At 41.5% G+C, this 20942-nt stretch overlaps 1 protein-coding gene across 1 annotated transcript; it reads left to right on the forward strand.

Annotated features, from left to right (window-relative positions):
* The first annotated feature begins 80 nt into the window (after positions 1–80).
* On the forward strand, positions 81–18940 carry atp6v1d (ATPase H+ transporting V1 subunit D). The gene is made up of 9 exons (XM_086003521.1): positions 81–560; positions 3453–3570; positions 4281–4360; positions 5161–5228; positions 10428–10472; positions 13522–13625; positions 13904–13970; positions 17241–17319; positions 18410–18940. The coding sequence occupies exons 1-9, from the start codon at positions 520–522 to the stop codon at positions 18546–18548; spliced, it is 741 nt and encodes a 246-aa protein (XP_085859647.1). The 5' UTR covers positions 81–519; the 3' UTR covers positions 18549–18940.
* Positions 18941–20942: the final 2002 nt, after the last annotated feature.

Raw genomic sequence — 20942 nt, forward strand, 5'->3', positions numbered from 1 at the left:
AAAATGGCGGCGCGGCCTTCATTTGTGACATTCACCAGGCGCGGACCTTCGTCCCCCTCACTTCTTCGCCGCCTTATCATTATACGATTATTCTGTTAGATTGTCACTGTCAAGCGCACTGGGCGTGTGGAAATGCGCAACAATTCAGGTCACTGAGGCCTGCGTGGCCGCCATCTTAGTAAAGGCGAGTTCGCAGCGCCGGGACAAACACAAAACCTGAGAAACAGGACCCACAAATTGCTGAAGCAAACAACTATATCGAGCAGAAAAAGTTTTTAAAAAAAAATTCCGCATCCAAAAGTGAAAAATATTCGGTCAGCAGTTACTTCACAGGGGCTTCGGTCACTTCCGCCTGCCATGTGACTGCGAGCAGCTGACTGCGGTGACACAAATCCACCGGAGCAAAAACTCACCCAAACCAGAGGCGACCGCAGCCCGTACAGGGCTCCGCCGCTCCCCGCTCAAGGTCACTGGATTCTCTTTTCCACTTGCTCTTGGATTTTTCACACATAGCCAAACATGTCGGGAAAAGAAAGGATTGAGATCTTTCCATCGCGGATGTGAGTATCCTATTCGATTACAGTTCCCGGCCATCGCAAGCTTGGCTTATGCTTCAGTGCGCTCACACCTGGCAAGCTGGTTTCCCAAAATGTGCTGCGATTTGTGGACCATCAGTGTCCGAGCGCAGCGTTTTAATTTTGTACTGGGAGTAGGTTTGTGCGAAGGACCGGCCTATTTCTCGCTGAATCATCAGCCTATTTTTCCAAATAAAGGAAGGAACTCGCAGAGACTAGAGAAACTAAATAGAAATTGGGAGTAACTGGTTGTGGGAGATTATAACTGAAACAGTCGATTGCTGTAACTGCCCGGTTTGCAAAACAGTTAATATTGGAAAAATGTTGCAATCCAGTATTGCAGACTGAGACCATCGAAAATGTTTTTTTAAGAAAAATAATTTGTAATTGAACAGAGTTGGAGTTGTGCATTAAAAAAATTGTAAGAACCAGTTACATTTTTAACAAAAACTATCATCATACTTTGCACTCTACATAATTTGATCATGATGCACACGACCAGCCCTTGTATACCCCAATAAAATATACCTGTTAACACCAAACAAAATCCAATCTCGTTTTTAAGTTAGTTTCATAATTTACAACAAACCAAATAGTAGCCATGGGGTAAAATGCACGTATAGTACGGTATGAAAATTACTTAGAACTTACAACACACAAACAAGCCATTTGGCCCAACTGGTCTTTGCCGCTGTTTATACTCCACACGAGACTCCTCCCACTCTATTAACTTCATCTCCCCTATCAATAAATTTTTTATTCCTTTCTCCCTCGATGTACTTGCTATGAAAGTGCTAATGCTAGACTAGAATATGCCCCTCAATGGATCTCAAGCACTCCAAATCAAAATATCAACGTATTAAGGAAGCACTCCATTTAACACACAAAAAATACTGCATGGAACACAAGATAGTATTGGATTACAGTGGAGTTCTGTTGTACACAATGGCATGCAACAACAAATTAGACATTTATCACTGTTCCTACATTTTTGGGTCAAAATCTTGTAATCCCCTATCTAGCATCCCTACAAGGACTGCTGTAAGAATGTGCGGGTTAGGTTGATTGGCTATGATAAATTGACCCTTAGTGTTAGGGGGATTAAAATATGTGGGGTTACGGGGATCGGGTGGGAGATGTGTCGGTGCAGGCTCGATGGGCCGAAATGGCCTCTATCTGCACTGTGGGGTTTCTGTGATTCTGTGAGAAGTCACACAACACCAGGTTATAGTCCAACAGCTTTATTTGAAATCACAAACTTTCGGAGCGCTGCTCCTGCAACTGCAGTGGTTAAAGAAGATGGCCAACCACCACCTTCTCAAAGCAACTAGGGATGGGCAATAAATGTGACCTTGTCAGTGTTGCTAACATCCCATGAACATTTTTTTTTTAAAAGCATACTATATGCACAAGGACTTGTGAAATACTGTGCGGTGTGACATAGTAATAACTTAAACATTGTGGGAATTAACGTGAACTCATTTGCAGTTACAAAATACATTATACATAATCAGAGGTGTCTGTTTGATGTCTTCATTTGGAATGTGTGTACACCCACAGCACATTGTTGCCATGGTATCTTTTACATTCTGGCTGACTTGGAAAGGTTCACATGGTTATATGTGACACTCCCTGAACATCTCCGCCATCCCCCAGACCAAAATTGCTCAACTGACAGACATGGAGAGGAGTTGCTGAAAAGCATTTCTGTAAAATTATAGCGAGAGGTTCTTTGTATTTAAAAGTGGTCAGCTTGGTTCAGTGGTAGCCAAAAACAGATTAAATTGTTATTGACCTTGCCATATGTAAATTGGCTGCCATAAATAACTGCATTTCAACAGTAATTCATTGTGAAGTGCTTTGGGACTGTGCTGAGAATGTGAAAGATACCATATTAAAAATGAGTTCCTTTTCTGTCTGGTATCTTCCTCCATGACCTTCTTAAATAAAGAAAAAATTGTTTTCAAATAAATATTTTTGTATAAACAGCGTGCAGATAATGGCATTAGGAACTGGCTTGGGGGAGTTATAGTAGCTGATGGTATCGGGGAGCTAAACCAACCTTCATAGATGAATTTACACAAACTTTGACACTCAATTTAATGCATCTGGTTGTTTAACTATCATATTTGTTGCAGTTGGAGGGACGTTTCAGTGTTCCCATGTTTTGAAAACATCTTCCTCACTGGTTTAATTTAAAAACGGTACTAATGGTAAAGCACATTTTTGAAAATGGAAAGTTTTACCGAATACAGTATAGAGCCAGCTTTGGAGAGAATAAAGCCTTTTTTCCCAACACATTGATGAGCTTTCATGTTTGCAATATTTTTGTGCTAATTTCATATTTACAAGATAGCCAGGTGAAGTGTAGATGTCAAGTGCATTTCTGTTATGTGCTTGAGTGAAAAATATAACTTCTAGCTCTGTTCTTTTATGTACACAACTTCATCATCTTGCTCAAAGCAACCATTGGCCACTTTTGGATGCGTCTTGAATCCATCCATCCATTTTCTGTGAACAGCAACCCAAGGTGCTTCTCATTATGCTTTTATACTTAAAAATTTGTGCATTGAGGACATTTCTCATTTCCCCGCCCCCCCCCCCCCCCCCCCGTTCTAGTTTAAAAATAGAAATGTGAATCATCTTGCATTAACGTATCAATATGAAAACTGGGTACAAAAATGTTGCATCCTTCTGTCACTGGAAGCTTTCCTATTCATCAATTCATAAAAATGCGCACTTGCGAGGGTGCCAAAAAAGGAGAAGCTGTTGCGTTACCTTTGTGTTGAAACACTCTCAATGTGAAATCGATTTATTTAATTAAAGAAAACAATGGCCAGCTCAAAGTAAACTTATTTTTTTTTGCTTTTGCTATAGGGCGCAAACTATAATGAAGGCCCGTTTGAAAGGTGCTCAGACTGGTCGCAACTTACTGAAGAAAAAGTCTGATGCCCTTACACTGCGCTTCAGACAAATCCTGAAAAAGATTATAGAGGTGAAATTTATGTTTGAAGAACAACCATTACAAGTTTAATTAAACTTTCCCATTTTTTTTTTCTAGTTTACACTACTTTTAGCACAATGCAAGTTTTGGTCATTAAATGACCAGAATTAATTGGTTGCTTGTAAATACCAGGTCTATTTGGTTTTCTGCCTTAAACAGCACTTTATTTTAGTTATATTCACAGTATTTTGGCTTTGTGCTGGAATGTGCTGGCAAAGTGAATCAATCAATCTTCTTAGTAAAGCAGGATGTCAGAGAAGAAACATGTTTAGAAATTCCACCCTTTACCCCTCCCCCCCCCCCCCCAACTCTACCAGGTTTGGTTGTAACCAATCTGGTGGGTGGAAACCAAATGCTTCTGTTGGAGCGAGTGTTGTGTGGAGAAAATGAGTTGCTGAACTCTGTGGCCAGCACAGAGCAATGTTGGTGGAGGTCTGGGGCAGGTCATCCGCCTCTTCTCCGCCAAAGATGGTGCACAGGTTGATTAAACCAGGGCAAAATGGCAGAAAATGAGGACATCCTCACAGATTTTTAGAAATAACAAATGCTGCTCCATCTAAAAATGAATTCTACATATATTTTTTATTTATTTAAAAAAAAAAAAAAGCAGTAAAGGTAAAATAAAAATAAGCCCTATATTTCAGTATGAGTTAACACCTCCACATGTTGGATTTGCATCAACTCTGGTTTTCTCCTCCCAGACTAAGACGCTGATGGGTGAAGTAATGAGGGAAGCAGCCTTTTCCTTGGCTGAAGCTAAATTCACTGCTGGAGATTTCAGGTGAGACTATAACTGCCAAAGATTTCTTTGCAGATTGACCAGATTCGTCGTCCCTAACCTGTGCTAATTGAGCAATTGGTCTTTGTTATTGGTGGTGTTTGGAGACTGTAGATTTGGTGACTTGTGTGGCATTCACTTGCTGTGTAGAGGCAGTTACAGGTATGAAAAATGGTTGTGCACTGAATTGAAGCCTAAGTACGTGGTTAGCACTGTTGCCTCACAGCGCCAGGGACCCGGGTTCGAATCCGGCCTCGGGTGACTGTGTGGAGTTTGCACATTCTCCCCGTGTTTGTGTGGGTTTCCTCCGGGTGCTCCGGTGTCCTCCCACAGTCCAAAGATGTGCGGGTTAGGTTGATTGGCTGTGATAAATTGACCCTTAGTGTTAGGGGGATTAAATACATGGGGTTACGGGGATAGGGTGGGATATGTGTTGGTGCAGGGGTTACGGGGATCGGGTGGGATATGTGTCGGTGCAGGCTCGATGGGCCGAAATGGCCTCTATCTGCACTGTGGGGTTTCTGTGATTTCTGTGATTACGTGTTGGATTCACTTCGATTTTAATAAGTATGGAGTCCATTTGATATTTATTGACCTTGCATGCAAGGACTAAATCAAGTATTTCTGTCCAGCGGTTACTCTTTAGATCTGCATAATTAATCAGTAATTTTAGGCATTAGTCCATTGACATTATCCTTTAGATCAAATAACAAAGTAGGAATTTATTTCAAATTAAATGGAGTAGAGTATATAATGCAAGTAGACTCATATTGTAGCTGATATACTGGTTCTGTTGTGTGCAGTACTACTGTGATCCAGAATGTGAACAAGGCACAGGTCAAAGTCCGAGCTAAAAGAGACAATGTAGCAGGTACGTTTTTATTGGGGCTATCAATATCTTGTTTCTTTTGTGAAATGTGACTTTTTTTTGTAACTTGGCACAATATGACATTTACAGCTGGATGAGCAAAGAGCTGCAGTTTTATAAGCCAGCCTTCATGCAGTATCTTTAACATGTACATGGAAACCTAAGCTAATTGAACAGAAGCGGCAACTATATTCCATCCTCCCATAGTAGTATACGTTGGGTGTCATATATGCAAAATTTGTGGAATTCTCACGTTGGTTGTCCAAATGACTCGCTAACATTACCAGTGTGGTGGTTTCATTCTGAAACCAATTGTTTTGTCTTCCACCTTTCTCTTATCAAGTGAAATTTAAAGTAAATGCAAATTATTTAGGGGGCGGGTTCCCACTTTGGCGGTTTAGACTCTTATGACTCTTCCAGATTTCTCATCTAATGTAAAATTTAAAATAATGGGAAAGGCATCTTGCAGACTACTCTTAACGATTTATACTTTGTAAACTACTCTTGTCTTGTCTGGCACTGAGTTTGCCAACTAGCTGAATTCTTCACTACTTTTTCTTGCTCCAGCTTTTCTGATTCTTTTAACACGTGGCAATGAAATAAATCATCTTGGTATTGTATGTTTTATATCTCTCTCAGCTGCTGTCAGATCTTGGTTCAGTTATTCCAGCGATTCTACTGTATCCTAAAGCTTCTGCCCACCACACCTGGCATTGCTAGCTGTATTAAGCATACCATGCCAACTTTATTTCTGCTCGTAACTTCAATAAATCTACCATTACAGCTGCTAAACACAAGTATTTTGTTATTGTATCAACTGCAGCTTCTCGTTCCTGACCAAAGCTGTATTGTAACTTCTGTAAATCCTTTTTCCACACCGCTTGTCAAGGAAGTACAGTTTTTCTTGTGGGCAACACTGGCAAGGCTCTATTTATTGTTCATCCATTGTTGCTGTGAGATGGTAGTGGTGGGCTGGCTTCTTGAACCGCTGCAGGCTTTGTGGTGACTGTATTCCCACAATGGTGTTTGGTAGGAAATTCCAGGATTTTGACCCAATGACTGAAGCATCGGCAATGTATGTCCCAGTCAGGATACTGTGCGCTTGGAGGGGAATGTGGAGATGATAGTAATCCCATGGCTTTTCTGCTCCTTTCATCATCTGTGGTAGAGGTTGTGGGACTAGGAAGTCAAAGTAGACTTGGTGAGTTACTGCAGTGGATCCTGTTGATAGTAAATTGTTGTGGCATTTATATAGCGCCTTTCATGACCACCGGACATCTCAACACGCTTTACAGCCAATGAAGATTACATGGGATATACAGCATAGAAACCGGTCATTCGGCCCAACCAGTCCATGCCGGCATTTATGCTGCACTCGAGCCTCCTCCCGTCATTCCTCTAACTCGATCAGGATAACCCTCTTTCCCTTCTCCTTCATATGCTTATCTAACCGCCCCTCAAATGCACCTATACTATTCGCTTCAACCTCTCCCTGTTGTAGCGAGCTCCACATTCTTCTAAATTCCCTATTTGATTTCTTGGTGACTATCTTATATATTGATGGCCTCTAGTTTTGCTCTTCCCCACAAGTGGAAACACTCTTTCTCCATGTCTACTCTATCAAAACCTTTCATAATTTTATAGACCTCTGTTAGGTCACCCCTCAGCCTTCTCTTTGCAAGAGAAGAGACCCAGCCTGTTCACCCTGATAGGCATAACTTTGCATTTCTGGAATCATCCTTGTAAATCTTTTTTGCACCCTCTCCAGTGCCTCTATATCCTTGTTGTGGGTTCAAGTCCCACTCCAGGGACTTGAGCACATAAAGCTAGGCTGATACTAGGATCAGAAAGCTAGGATCAGAGGGATCTTGGTGTGCATGTACATAGATCCCTTAAGGCAGCAGGACAGGTAGATAAGGTGGTTAAGAAGGCATATGGGATACTTGCCTTCATTAGCCGAGGCATAGAATGTAAGAGCAGGGAGGTTATGATGGAGCTGTACAAAACGCTAGTTAGGCCACAGCTGGAATACTCTGTGCAGTTCTGGTCGCCACTATAGGAAGGATGTGATTGCATTGGAGAGGGTGCAGAGGAGATTCACCAGGATGTTACCTGGGCTGGAGCGTTTCAGCTATGAAGAGAGACTGGACAGGCTGAGGTTGTTTTCCTTTAGAGCAGAGAAGGCTGAGGGGGGACCTGATTGAGGTGTACAAAATTATGAGGGGCATAGATAGGGTAGATAGAAAGGAACTTTTCCCTTAGTAGAGGGGTCAATAACCAGGGGGCATAGTTTCAAGGTAAGGGGCAGGAGGTTTAGAGGGGATTTGAGGAAAAACTTTTTCACCCAGAGGGTGGTTGGAATCTGGAACTCACTGCCTGAAAGGGTGGTAGAGGCAGGAACACTCACAACATTCAAGAAGCATTTGGATGAGCACTTGAAACGCCATAGCATACAAGGCTATGGACCAAGTGCTGGAAAATGGGATTAGAATAGATGGGGCTTGATGGCCAGCGCAGACACGATGGGCCGCAGGGCCTCTTTCTGTGCTGTATAACTCTGACACTCCAGTGGAGTGCTGCATTGTCGGAGGTGCCGTCTTTCGGATGAGACGTTAAACCGAGGCCCTGTCTGCTTTCTCAGGTGGACATAAAAGATCCCATGGCACTATTTTGAAGAAGAGCAGGGGAGTTATCCCTGGTGTCCTAGTTAATATTTATTCCTCAATCAACATAACAAAAACAGATTATCTGGTCATTATCGTATTGCTGTTTATGGGAGCTTGCTGTGCGCATATTGGCTGCTGCGTTTCCCACATTACAACAGCGACTCCACTTCAAAAGTACTTCATTGGCTGTAAAGCGTTTTGAGATGTCCAGTGGTTGTGAAAGGCGCTATATAAATGTCCGTCCGACTTTTATAATATGGCGGCCAGAATTGTGTACACTACTCCAAGTGTGGTCTAACCAAGGTTCCATACAAGTTTAGCATAACATCGCTACTTCTGAATTCTATCCCTCTAGAAATAAAACCTTGTGCTTGGTTTGACATTTTTATGGCCTTATTAACCTGCGTTGCTACTTTTAGTGATTTGTGTATTTGTACTCCTAGATCCCTTTGCTCATCTACCCCATTTGGATTCATATTTTCCAAGTAATATGTGGCCTCCTTATTTTTCTTACCAAAATGTAATACCTCTCATTCATCTGCGTTGAAAGCCATTTGCCAATTACAGTATATGCCCATTCTGCAAGTTTATTAATTGGTATTGTCTCTCTCACTCCCTCCTCCTTCCCCCCCCCCCCCCCAAAAAAAAAATTTGGTGTCATTCGCAAATTTAGAAATGATCTAAATCGTTAATATAAATTGTGAACAACTTTGGTCCCAGCATTGATCCTTGTGGGACCCCACTTTCCACCTTCTGCCACTCTGAATAGCTACCTTTTACCCCTACTCTCTGCTTTCTGTCTTGAAGCCAGCGAGCTATCCATTCTGTTACTTGTCCCCTAAACCTGCATTCTCTGACCTTATTCATTAGTTAGTTTGTGGTACCTTATCGAAGGCCTTTTGGAAATCTAGATAAATTACATCTACTGCATTACCCTTGTCTACTCTCTTGTTACCTCTTCAAAGAATTCAGTGAGGTTGGTCAAGCAAGACTTTCCCTTTTTGAAATCCATGCTGACTATTCGTTATTATACCTTTTTGGTTTCTAGATGTTCTAATTTTTTACTTTATTAGGGATTCCATTATTTTTCCTACCACCAATGTTAAGCTGACTAGTCTATAGTTCCCTGGACATGTTTTAGCTCCCTTCTTAAATATAGGTAATGCATTAGCTATCCACCAGTCCTCTGGCACTACACATTTTTCTAACGAATTATTTAATATATGTAATAGTGCCTCTGCTATCTCTTCCCTAGATTCTTTTAAAATGCATGGATGTAATCGGTCCAGACCAGGGGTTTTATCCTGAGTTTGATTAGTTTTTAATATTTCTCCTCTCTCTTTATTTTAAATAAGAAGCTCTCTTGTTACACAGCTGAAATATGACGTGGTAATAATGCTCATCATCCCTATGTCCTTACTGTTGTGAAATCATGATTTATGGCACTATTTTCTCTCTTTTCTAATAGCTGAAAGCTCTGGAACTCCTTACCTCTGTGTCTGTCTTCTACAATTTTCAGACTTCTAAAGCCCAAACTTGTCATCACCTTGGTTAGACCACACTTTGAGTACTGTGCACAGTTCTGGTCACCATATTATAAAAAGGATATAGAGGCATTGGGCAAGGTCCATAGAATATTCAGAAGGATGAGCCCAGAACACTGAGGTTATAGCAATTAGGAAAGACTGAACAGGCTGGGGCTCTTTTCTCTGATCGAGGTCTTTAAGATAATAGGGTAGACGTAGAGAAAATGTTTGCTTGTGGAGGAGACCAAAACTAAGGGTCGTAAATACAAGATGGTCACTAATAAATCCAATAAGTAATTCAGGAGAACCTTCTTTACCCAAAGATGTGGAATGCGCTACGAGAAGGAGTAGGTGAGGCAAATAGCATGGATGCATTTAAGGGGAAGCTAGATAAGTACATGAGGGAGAAAGGAATAGAAGGGTATGCTGATAGGGTTAGATGAAGAGCGGTGGGAGGAGGCTCGCACGGAGCATACATGCTGGCATAGACCAGTTTGTTCAAATGGCCTATATCTATGCTGTAGACTCTATGTAATGCCTCACTACTTTGTCATTTATCTAGACTTCTCTCTTCCAGTTTGATGTTCTCCTGCACTAGGATTCTGCTTGATTTCACAGTAAGAAAAATAAAGCAGTTTATTGGTGGACAGTGTGATACAAAGTAGGTTTGTGCTGATGACCTATCTGCTAAGTTCCTGAATGTGACTATGCCATCAGATGGAGGGCCCTATTCTGCCAAGACAATGGAAGGAAAGTAATGTAGCTTGAGTTATTCTGCCACACCTCCCAGCCGCTGGCTGTTTGAGCCCGAGAGCAGCTGGCCAACTTGTCTGACTTCTAGTGTGGGTGTGTGTATAGGCACGTGCGTATGTTTTGAGGGGGGAGAAAAGGGAAAGGGGCAAATTGTGTGTTTTTAAAAACATAAAAACTTTTGTACACTATGATGGAATATAAAATATGTTTGTTTGCTGTTGCTGCAATTAGTGAATAAATCTCATCTCTTTCAATAGGTGTTATTCTGCCAGTGTTTGAACATTACCAGGAAGGAGGAGACAGTGAGTAAAAATCCATCCACTTCTGTCAGAAATGGCAATGTTCATTTTGCCATTGTTACGGATTCATTGCCAAGAGGGGGGATAAAGGTTAAACAATATTCATGCAACTGAATTATTGTGGGTAGCCTTCCATAAAAAACTGAAATGTATGTGTTGCACCACAGGAAGAATATTGGCCCAGATTTTGCTGTGGCAGGGCATCTAACGACGTCTGCTGTTAGTTAGACTTGCCCTTGCACATTTAGGTTTAAAAAATTTTTTGCATGGCAAATTGCTGAAAGTGCGATCTGATAAACTGAGGGAAACAGGTAATCTGGGACCTGAGTGAACAGGGCAAGCAACCAATCAGATTGAAATAAATAGCGCACTGACTGAAAGGCAGTGTAAATTACAGTGTGTGAATTCAATGCCAAATCAGATACAGAAAGAGAAATAAAGATTGGATTAAGAGAGAGAGAGAAAAAGAGAAAGTTTAAAAAAAAAGTTTAAATTTGACATTTTTAAAATCTCCAACAACAATTGATACCTGAAGGAATGAGACTCCACACTTGTAATAGTTAATTTTCAGTGCCAGAGGTTGACTAGTAGTAATTAACATTTATCATGTTAAAAGGGTACTTAGATTTGAAATGACAAGACTTAACTTGCTATGGCATGTTTAGTTTGTATCTACTGCGCAAATACAGCAACTTCACAGCATTAATGCATTTCAGTGGTGAGGCAGACAGTGAGATGCTGTTTTCGTGAAGCTAATGGTAGAGCGGCACAACTGGGACAGCAACTTTTGGATATCCACGTTTAACCCCTCGTCTGAAGTTGCTGTACCATTTGCGCAATTGGTGTTATTTTAACAGTAAATTCTGGCCCTTCACGTTATCAGACTTGAATGGGAATTGGTTAGGAATCGACCACATAACAGACTGTTCCCTTTGGGGGATGATTACCAAGAGATTAAACAATGTACAGGAAACTTTCTGATATCCGGCACTGACGGGACTGAGCTGGTGCCGTAACATCAAAAGTGCCGGACATACCAGAGTTAATGTTTAAACATACGAAACTGAGAAGCTCCGTGTGAATCAACAAACCCTGTTGTTTAGCAACAGCTTCAAAACAGTCGGCTGCAGCTGCAAGCGTCTGTAGCTGAAGCTGTTGCTATAGCTACAGACCTTGCAGTGCTTGACTGGGGAAAAAAAAGCAACGAGAACTAAAAAAACATATAGAAAACGGCTCCTGATTTTTGCCGTTAGATCGAGTATTCCGGACATATAACCTCCGGATAAACCAAAGTTTCCTGTACTTTTTTTTTAATGCTGAAAAAAAGGATCACCTTGGGTGTGGTGAATAGCTTTTGCATCATTCCCCATGCTCAGAATCTGCCTTTCACTGCCCCAGACATCCTGGTCCCATACTCCATGATCTTTGTTAAAGCCACATAACTATCTTTATGATTTGCAATCTTGTGCATTAGACTTCAAGTGGGTCTGCAGCATGAAAAATCACCCATTATACTTTTCTCATTGGCTGAACTAGCTGTCTGTTAAATGTAGCTACTACATTGAGTCCTCAGATAGGGAGGATAAGTTACCAATCGTGAAGCGGAAAAGCACCATCAACCACATTGTTCAATTATTTTTTTGTAAATGGCAATCTGGAGCCAGCAGTTGCAATTAATCAAACCAAAGAACTGAATGTTTGCACTGCAGATATGTTGGTTTATGAGCCAAGACTATAAAACTTAAACATGTATAAAACATTTTCAATTTATATTACAAGAAACAAAATAATTGCTAAAATATCAATAAACCTAACTCTTATCCTAGAAATACCAGCAATAACTTTCCTCTATACAGGCCTGCCTTTTTTCTCATGCTCAGGGCTTAAGTGGTACTTATTTTCCACAGTTTAGATAAATGCCTGGACTCCCCTATTGATATTTCTCACACAACGAGCATGCTCCATCTTTAGTTATAAAAACAGAAAATGCTGGAAATACTCAGCAGGTCAGGCAGCATCTGCAGAGAGAGAAACAGAGTTAATGTTCCATCTGAGTTTCAGTCTGTGACAATTAGAGTACTATTTTTTTTATACCTGGGAAACCCCTCTGTTGCAGCAATAAGTAAATAAAATCTGGCTTTGCAGTCTCTGTCTCCATCCACAGGGTATAGCTGGAAACTGCAGCTCCATGAATCTTGCAAAGGTCAGCCATTTTCTGCTTTGGACTTCTGTTTCTCCACCTTAGTAGGCCCAAGTCTTTGCCATTTTTACAAGTTATCTCTGCTCCCATCTATCTGCCTCTGCAGTTCCTGGACTTCTGGAAGCCACTGCTATGCTCTGTTTTTTCCCTCCCCTTCCTCCTTACCCCTGTCTTTGCTCACTACTCCTTCTGCTCGCCCTCTATCTTGCAAGCTTACTGGCCCCAGACATTGGTAATCATGGGGGCAATGAAGAGTAGGCACCTTTTGCCTTCAAATTCTCAAGTCCTAGATCCCTTCAGAATGTTACTCAGCCAGTTCTGGTCACTGCCTCGCCTCCTGAGCTAACAATTTCTATCTCGCCCATATGTGTTGCACTAGTTTCTGAACAACCTGCTCCACCTTTGAGCTGGAACATATTGATTTACACCTTTTACATTCCTTGGACTTTAACAACCTAAGATGTAGAAACTAACTGCATCAGGAAAATATGTGTGCGAGCCAAAGTCATTGGAAAACATGCAGAGCAGAGGAGACAGAGTGAAGGACACACTTCTGGAAAGAACGATGGTTAGAAAAAGTGAAACCAAAGAATTAGTGGGAAAGCAGAGTTACTGAAAGAAAATCAGAATTTTGACTTTGAGCAATGCCAAGGGAGCTGAACGATATTTTGTATAATACATTGTTTATTACATGATCCATGCTTCTATTATAAAACACTATCTTCTGACTCAATGTGAATATTACAGGAAATCCACCAGTTAACCATAAATTTAAAAAGTTGGTTACAGTGCTTCACCTAATTGAGCTATTTAATTCCTGAGGTATTTTTTAAAAAATTCTTTACTTATCAGGTTATGAGCTGACTGGCCTGGCCAGAGGTGGAGAACAGCTGGCTAAACTCAAGAGGAATTATGCAAAAGCAGTGGAGCTTCTGGTTGAACTGGCATCACTGCAGGTAAGAGGTCGAGGAAGGCAAGAATGTGCTCTGATCCTGTACTAGAAAATGTGTTTTAAGTTATTTATGTAAATTAGCAAAAACACACATCACAAATGATATTAAAGTGCACCAGACAAATGCCAAAATCTGTTACTGGCCATGTATATCTCATGAATAATTTGACCCCAGCTACAACCCTGATATAAAGACATGCATTTTGAGACGTGTCAATGGAAAAACAATGAGAACTCGCTCACAACAATTACCACACTAAACTTGTAACCTTTTTATTTCAGACTTCATTTGTGACACTGGATGAAGCCATTAAAATTACTAATAGACGTGTAAATGCAATTGAACATGGTAGGTTATGTATTTTTGCTACTGCTTTGAATTTAAGGTCCAGAGGAAAGGAAAAGAATGTCCAGTCAATTGGGCATCTCAATTAACACCATTTATCCTCCAATCATATTGTACGTTACTAACTTTCCAAAACTTCCTTAGGAATGTGTGTGTCTAGGCATTACCTTCTGATCCCTCCAAGAAACAACTACTTCACTGAGTTTTAAATAAGGTTGCATACCAGTTTCCACATTCGCATACCAGTTTCCACATTCAAAGAATGCAGGATGGACATGTAATCCAAGTTTGTAATCCTATCTGCTAATTGCAAGCATTTGCTTACCCTTTTGTCATTTCACCTGTGGGACCTGGGCTTGAATTCAATTCAGTGAAGGGATTAAAGTTTTCTACCTTTTTGTCAGCCTTAAGGGACCAGAGGAAATGAATTTGGTCAGTTCCTGCACAGCACTGTTCCTTCATCTTCATGGGTACAAAAGTTTGGATTAAAAAACAGGCATGCATGTGTATTAATTTCCTTCCCCTCCTCCAGGAAGAAAGTACATTTGCTGTTGGAAACTTTCAAAAATGTATTTTGGAAGTTTTATTATGAAAAAATGAATTGGCTGTTGAGCTATATAGACCAGTAGGGTTCCAGGTTTACTTCCAGTCTGTGCCAAGTTAACTGACCTGAGTTAGCACCATAGGTTAAAGAAAAAAAAATACCCATGAGTTGTGATCTTCTAGTGAGTCCTGCTGGAAAATGCCTTTCTGTGGATGGTGTAAGGATGGGATTGGACTCTCCTGTGATGCCCCCACAGTCAAACTGCCTGCTGCTGCTGCTGTTCAAGTTTGCACAGCAAGGATAGATAGTTGTGAGGGGTACTGGAAGGTTGCCATTGTGCAATCAGTACAAGCCTCCTCCTGAAGAAAAGTGGAGGGCAGGGAGAAGAGCCCTGAATGTTTGGTCTTGCGGTGTCCTTTTCGGGTTCCTAGTGAATTTGTTGGGAACCTTTGGAAAGGAGTGCTGATGGAAACTGGAGTGCAGTACTTTAATTCTTGAGAATTCATGGAATGCAAACTCTTGAATTTATGGCATGCAAGCATCATATGACAAGTATTTTGGAACTATGCTATGTGTATACACTGGCTACCCACAAAAATGTTAAAACTTTGTCTGAAATTCCCCACCTGAATTCTACTGATTAGAAAGAACTATTTGAATACCAACTTTTACATTTCCATCAGTGAAGTAAAGTATGAAAAACTTTTTTCCGTGGCAAATTTTTACCCCTTTCCTGAAGGAGGTACTAATCTCAATATCCTGCTGTCTCTCCATGGTCCTGTGTTTTCCTTGGCTTCAAATATTTATCCAATTTTCTCTTAAAAGATGCAATTGTCTCCACCTCCACAACTGCTTATGGTGAATTATTCCATGCTCTAACAACTTTTTATGAAGAATTTTCTCCTGACCTTGCTCCTCAGACTGAAATTTTAAACTCATGACCCCTTATCACTGATTTATGCTAGAGAAAATAGTCCATCAAGTCCCATGGCGTCAATGGTGAGAGATTACAAATTGGCTGTACAGCTATTCACAATATATATAAATGATCCAGACGAGGGAACTAGATGTAATATCTCCAAGTTTGCAGACGACACAAAGCTGGGTGGGCGTGTGCTGTGAGGAGGATGCCGAGAAACTCCAGTATGATTTGGACAGGTTGGGTGATTGGGCAGAAGCATAGCAGATGCAGTATAATGTGGATAAATGCGAGGTTATCCACTTTGGTGGCAAAAACAGGAAGGCAGATTATTATCTGAACGGCAATAGATTGGGAGAAGGGGAAGTGCAACAAGACCTGGGTGTCCTTGTGCACCAGTTGCTGAAGGTAAGCATGCAGGTGGTTAAGGTGGCAAATGGTATGTTGACCTTCGTAGCGAGAGAGTTCGAGTACAGGAACAAGGATGTCTTGCTGCAGTTGTACAGGGCCTTGGTGAGACCACATCTTGAGTATTGTGTGCAGTTTTGGTTACCTTATCTGAGGAAGGATGTTCTTGCCATGGAGGGAGTGCAGTGAAGATTCACCAGACTGATACCTGGGATGGCAGGAATGACATATGAGGAGAGATTGGGTCGATTGGGCTTGTACTCGCTGGAGTTTAGAAGAATGAGAGGGGATCTCATTGAAACTTGCAAAATTCTAAAAGGACTAGACAGACTAGATGCAGGAAGGATGTTCCCGATGGCCGGGGAGTCCAGAACCAGGGATCACAGTCTAAAGATAAGGGGTAAGCCATTTAGGACTGAGATGAGGAATTTCTTCACCCAGAGAGTGGTGAACCTGTGGCATTCTGTACCACAGAAGGCAGTGGAGGCTAATTCATTAAATATATTCAAGAAGGAGTTAGATATATTTCTTAAGGCTAAAGGGATATGGGGAGAAGGCAGGGACAGGGTACTGAATTTGGATGATCAGCCATGATCTAATTGAATGGCGGAGCAGGCTCGAGGGGCCGAATGGCCTACTCCTGCTCCTATCTTCTATGTACGACTGTAGGGGAAGTGTGGTTGCTTCCTAATCCAGTCATCAGTAGGGTGCTCTAAGGTTCGGGGCTGGGTCCCCTCCTTTCTATATTAATGTGGAGCGGTGTATAGATAGTATCATCATGTGCAATTTAAAATCAGAACCTTGGAAGAAGGAAATAGATTGGGGAAGTGAGCACAAGATTGGCAAATGTCTTTCAATGTACATTAAGTGTGCAGTTATACACGTACAGCAGCAACTTTCATTTATATAGTGCCTTTAACATAGTAAAACGTAGAATTCTGGGATAGAGTATAACATGAGTGGGTGATGGTTAAAGATGACCAAAAGGGGAGAGACTAGAGTGATTATTGACCGCTCACTAAAGGTTCAAGTGCTGCGTCAAGAGTGATTGTAAACACAGATTTGTATTTAATGCAAATAAAATACTAAATCAGTTGAACAAACTTAGTTTATAATGCACAGCGATAACCACTTAACTGTTGCTGTCAATAATGGGGTGCAAAATAATTGCAACCTTCATTGACCTGTTGGAAGTGGAATTATGTTGCTATCTGGAAAATCTAATTTTTCCTAGCATGGGCAGGGAAGATGCAAAATGCTTAAAAATGTTCCAAAGAACTTAAGGGCAAGCTTATGCCAAACACAGGACTAGAATTGATTGTTAGTGATAGAATCGTACAATGCTCATTCATTAAGTTATCTGCTCAATCACTACGAATCACTGTCCCATTTTACTTAACAGTGATAATTCCTCGGATTGAGCGCACATTGTCTTATATCATAACCGAGCTGGATGAGCGAGAAAGGGAGGAGTTTTATCGGTAAGTGATGTGGGATTTCATTCTGCTGGACCACCAAGTTTTTAATATTGAAGAGCGAACTGTCCTGTCAGCTATTTTCCAACATTAGAATTTTCACTGTCAGTTAGAGCCTCTTGCATAGAGACCTTAACATGCATTGAAGTATATACACAGAGCTCAGCTTTATTCATCTACAAATACAGTGCAATCCAATACTGCTCACATGGATTGCTCTCAAAATGCTACCAATATAAAACTGAGGTGAAATTAAACTACTTTTTAGCTTTGCTGTGGTAAAGCACTGGTATTTCAGTACATGTTGAATGAGAAATTGGTATATGTTCATTTGTCCATGGTATAATATGGAAAGAAATGCATTCCACTTCTTGATTTTAGTAGCTGGTGGGGGGGAGGAATCTTTACGATGATGTTTGCTAGGATACTTAATAAATGTCACAGATTTATACTTGCTTAAATTTTTCTTGAGGGAATGTTCAACAAGGTTGATGTATCTTATTTATATATAAAGCAGTTGGTTTGTCTGTGTTTGTCTTTCTGTATCTGTCTCTGTCTGCTATACACTCAAGTTATAGAGCGTACCTACACATATGTTATATCAAAAGAAAGCTGATGATCAGGGGCGTGTCATAGGCGTATTTACTTTTTGGTCAGACAAAAATTGTTCGGACAGTATACAAAAAACGTTCAAAAATCCGCTCATTAGCGGTTGACCAATCCTACCGCTCATTAGCGTTGAGTGACGTGATGGTTGACCAATCGGTGCGTCACGGGCGGGACCTAATCCTGCAGCCTCCCGAAACCTCGCCGCCATTTTTTCCCCTGCTTTTCCTCAACAGCGAGCGGGGCAGCTGCGTCCGCCTGCCGGAGCGGAAGGTGAGTTGGGGTCACTCGGGCCGGGCCCCTCAACTGCTCGGCCCGAGACACACAGCGGGGGAGCGGCAGCTGGCGGCCGTCAACCGCGCGGCCCGAGACACAGATTTGGGGAGCGGCAGCGGCTGGCCGTCAACTGCGCGGCTCTCTAAACTGCCCTGACCACGCCGGGCCGCCCCAGCTAGTGTTTAGATAAAAGCCAGTTCTTTCACATCTACAGGTTGAAAAAGATTCAGGAAAAGAAAAAGCAGTTGAAAGAAAAGAGAGAAAAAGAACAGGAAGGTCGTAGGACAAAGCATGCCGATGCACCAGCCAACCTACTTGAAGAAGAAAAGGACGAGGATTTGCTGTTTGACTGATGTTACTGAGTGGCTTTGGTTGCCTTCTTATTCATTGAAGTAGCAAGCATTTTGAGCTCGACAAATATTAACACTTGTGGCGTATTTGTATATTTGTTATATTTAATGCAAGATGTTTGACCTGCCAATGCAGTTGTGATTGTGATTGTCAGGTGGATGCTGTGTTTTGCAGGTTCACTGGTTTTTATTACATGAAAACAAAACATTTGATTTCTTGCATGTTTGTCATCAGTGCCCTGTGAGGGCACAAGTGGTTTCTAATGACCTAAGTATTTACTGTTTAAAAAAAAATTGCTCTCCGCCAATAAAATACATTCCATTGCAGAGTTTGAGCCTGTACTAGATGTGTCATCAGAGTCAATGATTAAATGATTTGGAAAATCACTGTTAAATGTTTGGATGTCCATTTATTGAGTGATAAACATTAATTACATTACATAGGATACTATGCAACTGAGAGGAATTAGAGGGAAAAACTTATTATGCCATTCAATACAATTCATTCCTCTTCCGCAGTGTTGTATACAGTGATGAACGGTTTGTTTTCTATCGCACCGGCACATAGCACCGCGGTAATGCAAGCCTCCTTCCCCTGATTAAAGGGGAGGGCGCACCAGGGCCCTGCTGAACCACTGAGGAGCGGGGTGCCAGCAAAAGAGCCCGGCGCCGGCCCTTTAATTATCGCTGCCCCGGCTGCAAAAAGGCCACCCTGACCCTGTCGGACATAGGGGAAGGTGCAAAACAACCAAATTTTCCCCCTTTGGTTCTAAAGATGAGGTTATGATGATGAATTCACCAGTTTCATCTGCTCATGCCATTTTCCGTTTCCACAAAATGTAAACATCTCCTTTAATTGGGGAATTAAAAGTGAACCTCTGTTCAAACAACAGATCACGAAAACTGCAGTGCTTTTTGGATGTCCTACTTTCTAACATAAGAGCCCAAATCAACTCTTCTGGGAAATCTCCATTTATCCCAGTCCAGAACAAAAAGTGACTTGTGCTTTTCATTTGTGTGTGTATAATGGCTTGTGGATAGTTACTTGAACAAGGATGAGTCAATTTAACACAGTATCCCACAGAAGCTACGATACCATTTACACCAAAATGGACATAGCATTAGCCCAATCAGGATATTTAAATAGAACCATTCATAATTTAAAATTGACAAGCCTTTCTTGATCTTCAAACAAAAGACACCTCGAGTAGAAACCAGTGCGACAGTCACATAGTTTGAATGTGGAGGGAGTCGGATCATAGTTTATCCGTTTTGAGGAAAAAGTTTTAAAAAGAACCCGGTTTATGTTAAAACAATTGGGAACAACCCTTTTCATTGGAAGATGGCACAAGACAGGCTCAACCTCGTGATAGCTTTCAGATCTTGCGTCACCAAAATCATAAGGGGTCTAGACAGAGTAGATAGTAAGAAACTTCCCATTGGTGGAAGGGTCGAGAACCAGAGGACGCAGATTTAAGGTGATTGGCAGAAGAACCAAAGGTGACGTGGAAAAACTTTTTACGCAGTGAGTGGTTAAGATCTGGAATGCACGGCCTGAAAAGGTGGTGGAGGCAGATTCAATTGAGGCTTTCAGAAGGGAATCGGATAAGTACCTGAAGGAAAAAAAACTGCAGGGCTGTGGGGATAGGGCAGAGGAGTGGAACCAGCCGAAGTTCTCTTGCAGAGAGCCGGCACAGGCCGAGTGGCCTTCTGTGCTGTAACCATTCTATGATTCTGTGGCGGAGCCACTAAGGGACTCCGATCAGTTGTATATAATTCCCTTTAATAATATGTTAGCTACAGCCTAAGTCTGTATCTTTGTTTTCACTGTTTACATGTACAGAGCGCGATCACTTTAATAGCGCGGGTAAACGCGATGACGGCACGCCGTTCATCACGTGATCCCCCACCGGCGGGAAAAACGTGATGACGTCATGTCAGCCACGGGACCACCCAAGCAGTCCTTGTGGAGCCTCCGAACTGACTAGACCTATATTCGATGTTCTGTAGTTACCCGTTAAACTGTTTGTTTTCATTAAACCTCGTTTATTTGATCGCCTGAGTGGACCTCAGTCTTTTGGATAGGAACTAGACATTCCATCATTAAAAAGGTTTTTCTAAGGAAGTGTCGCTTTTAAACATCTCTTTGGTTATAAGGTTGCAACATTCTGATAAGAGGGAGCGCCTAGAGGAAGTTCAGTATTATGCCTCACAGTATACTGCTGAGTTTTTCCAGCATTTTCTGTTGTTATTTCACACACATCCTTTTCTGCTCAGTGATTAAGCTAGAAACTCAAGAGCCACGACAGCTGCAGTTCAACTTTCTCACTTAATGCAAAAGAACCACAGAACATCAGTAGAAGGATACACACACTCCTCTACCTACGGAACTCTGGC

Source organism: Somniosus microcephalus, chromosome 12 (assembly GCF_052327205.1).
Source record: "Somniosus microcephalus isolate GS21.2 chromosome 12, FLI_Smic_1.0, whole genome shotgun sequence".
Lineage (NCBI taxonomy): Eukaryota > Metazoa > Chordata > Chondrichthyes > Squaliformes > Somniosidae > Somniosus > Somniosus microcephalus.

What these genes read in the sequence shown, in the direction of transcription:
- atp6v1d (XM_086003521.1), top strand. Translation starts at nt 520, where the DNA reads ATGTCGGGAAAAGAAAGGATTGAGATCTTTCCATCGCGGAT. An exon ending in TAAAAGAGACAATGTAGCAG is followed by an intron (nt 5,229 to 10,427) that starts GTACGTTTTTAT and finishes CTCTTTCAATAG; the next exon opens with GTGTTATTCTGCCAGTGTTT. An exon ending in TGTAAATGCAATTGAACATG is followed by an intron (nt 13,971 to 17,240) that starts GTAGGTTATGTA and finishes TTTACTTAACAG; the next exon opens with TGATAATTCCTCGGATTGAG.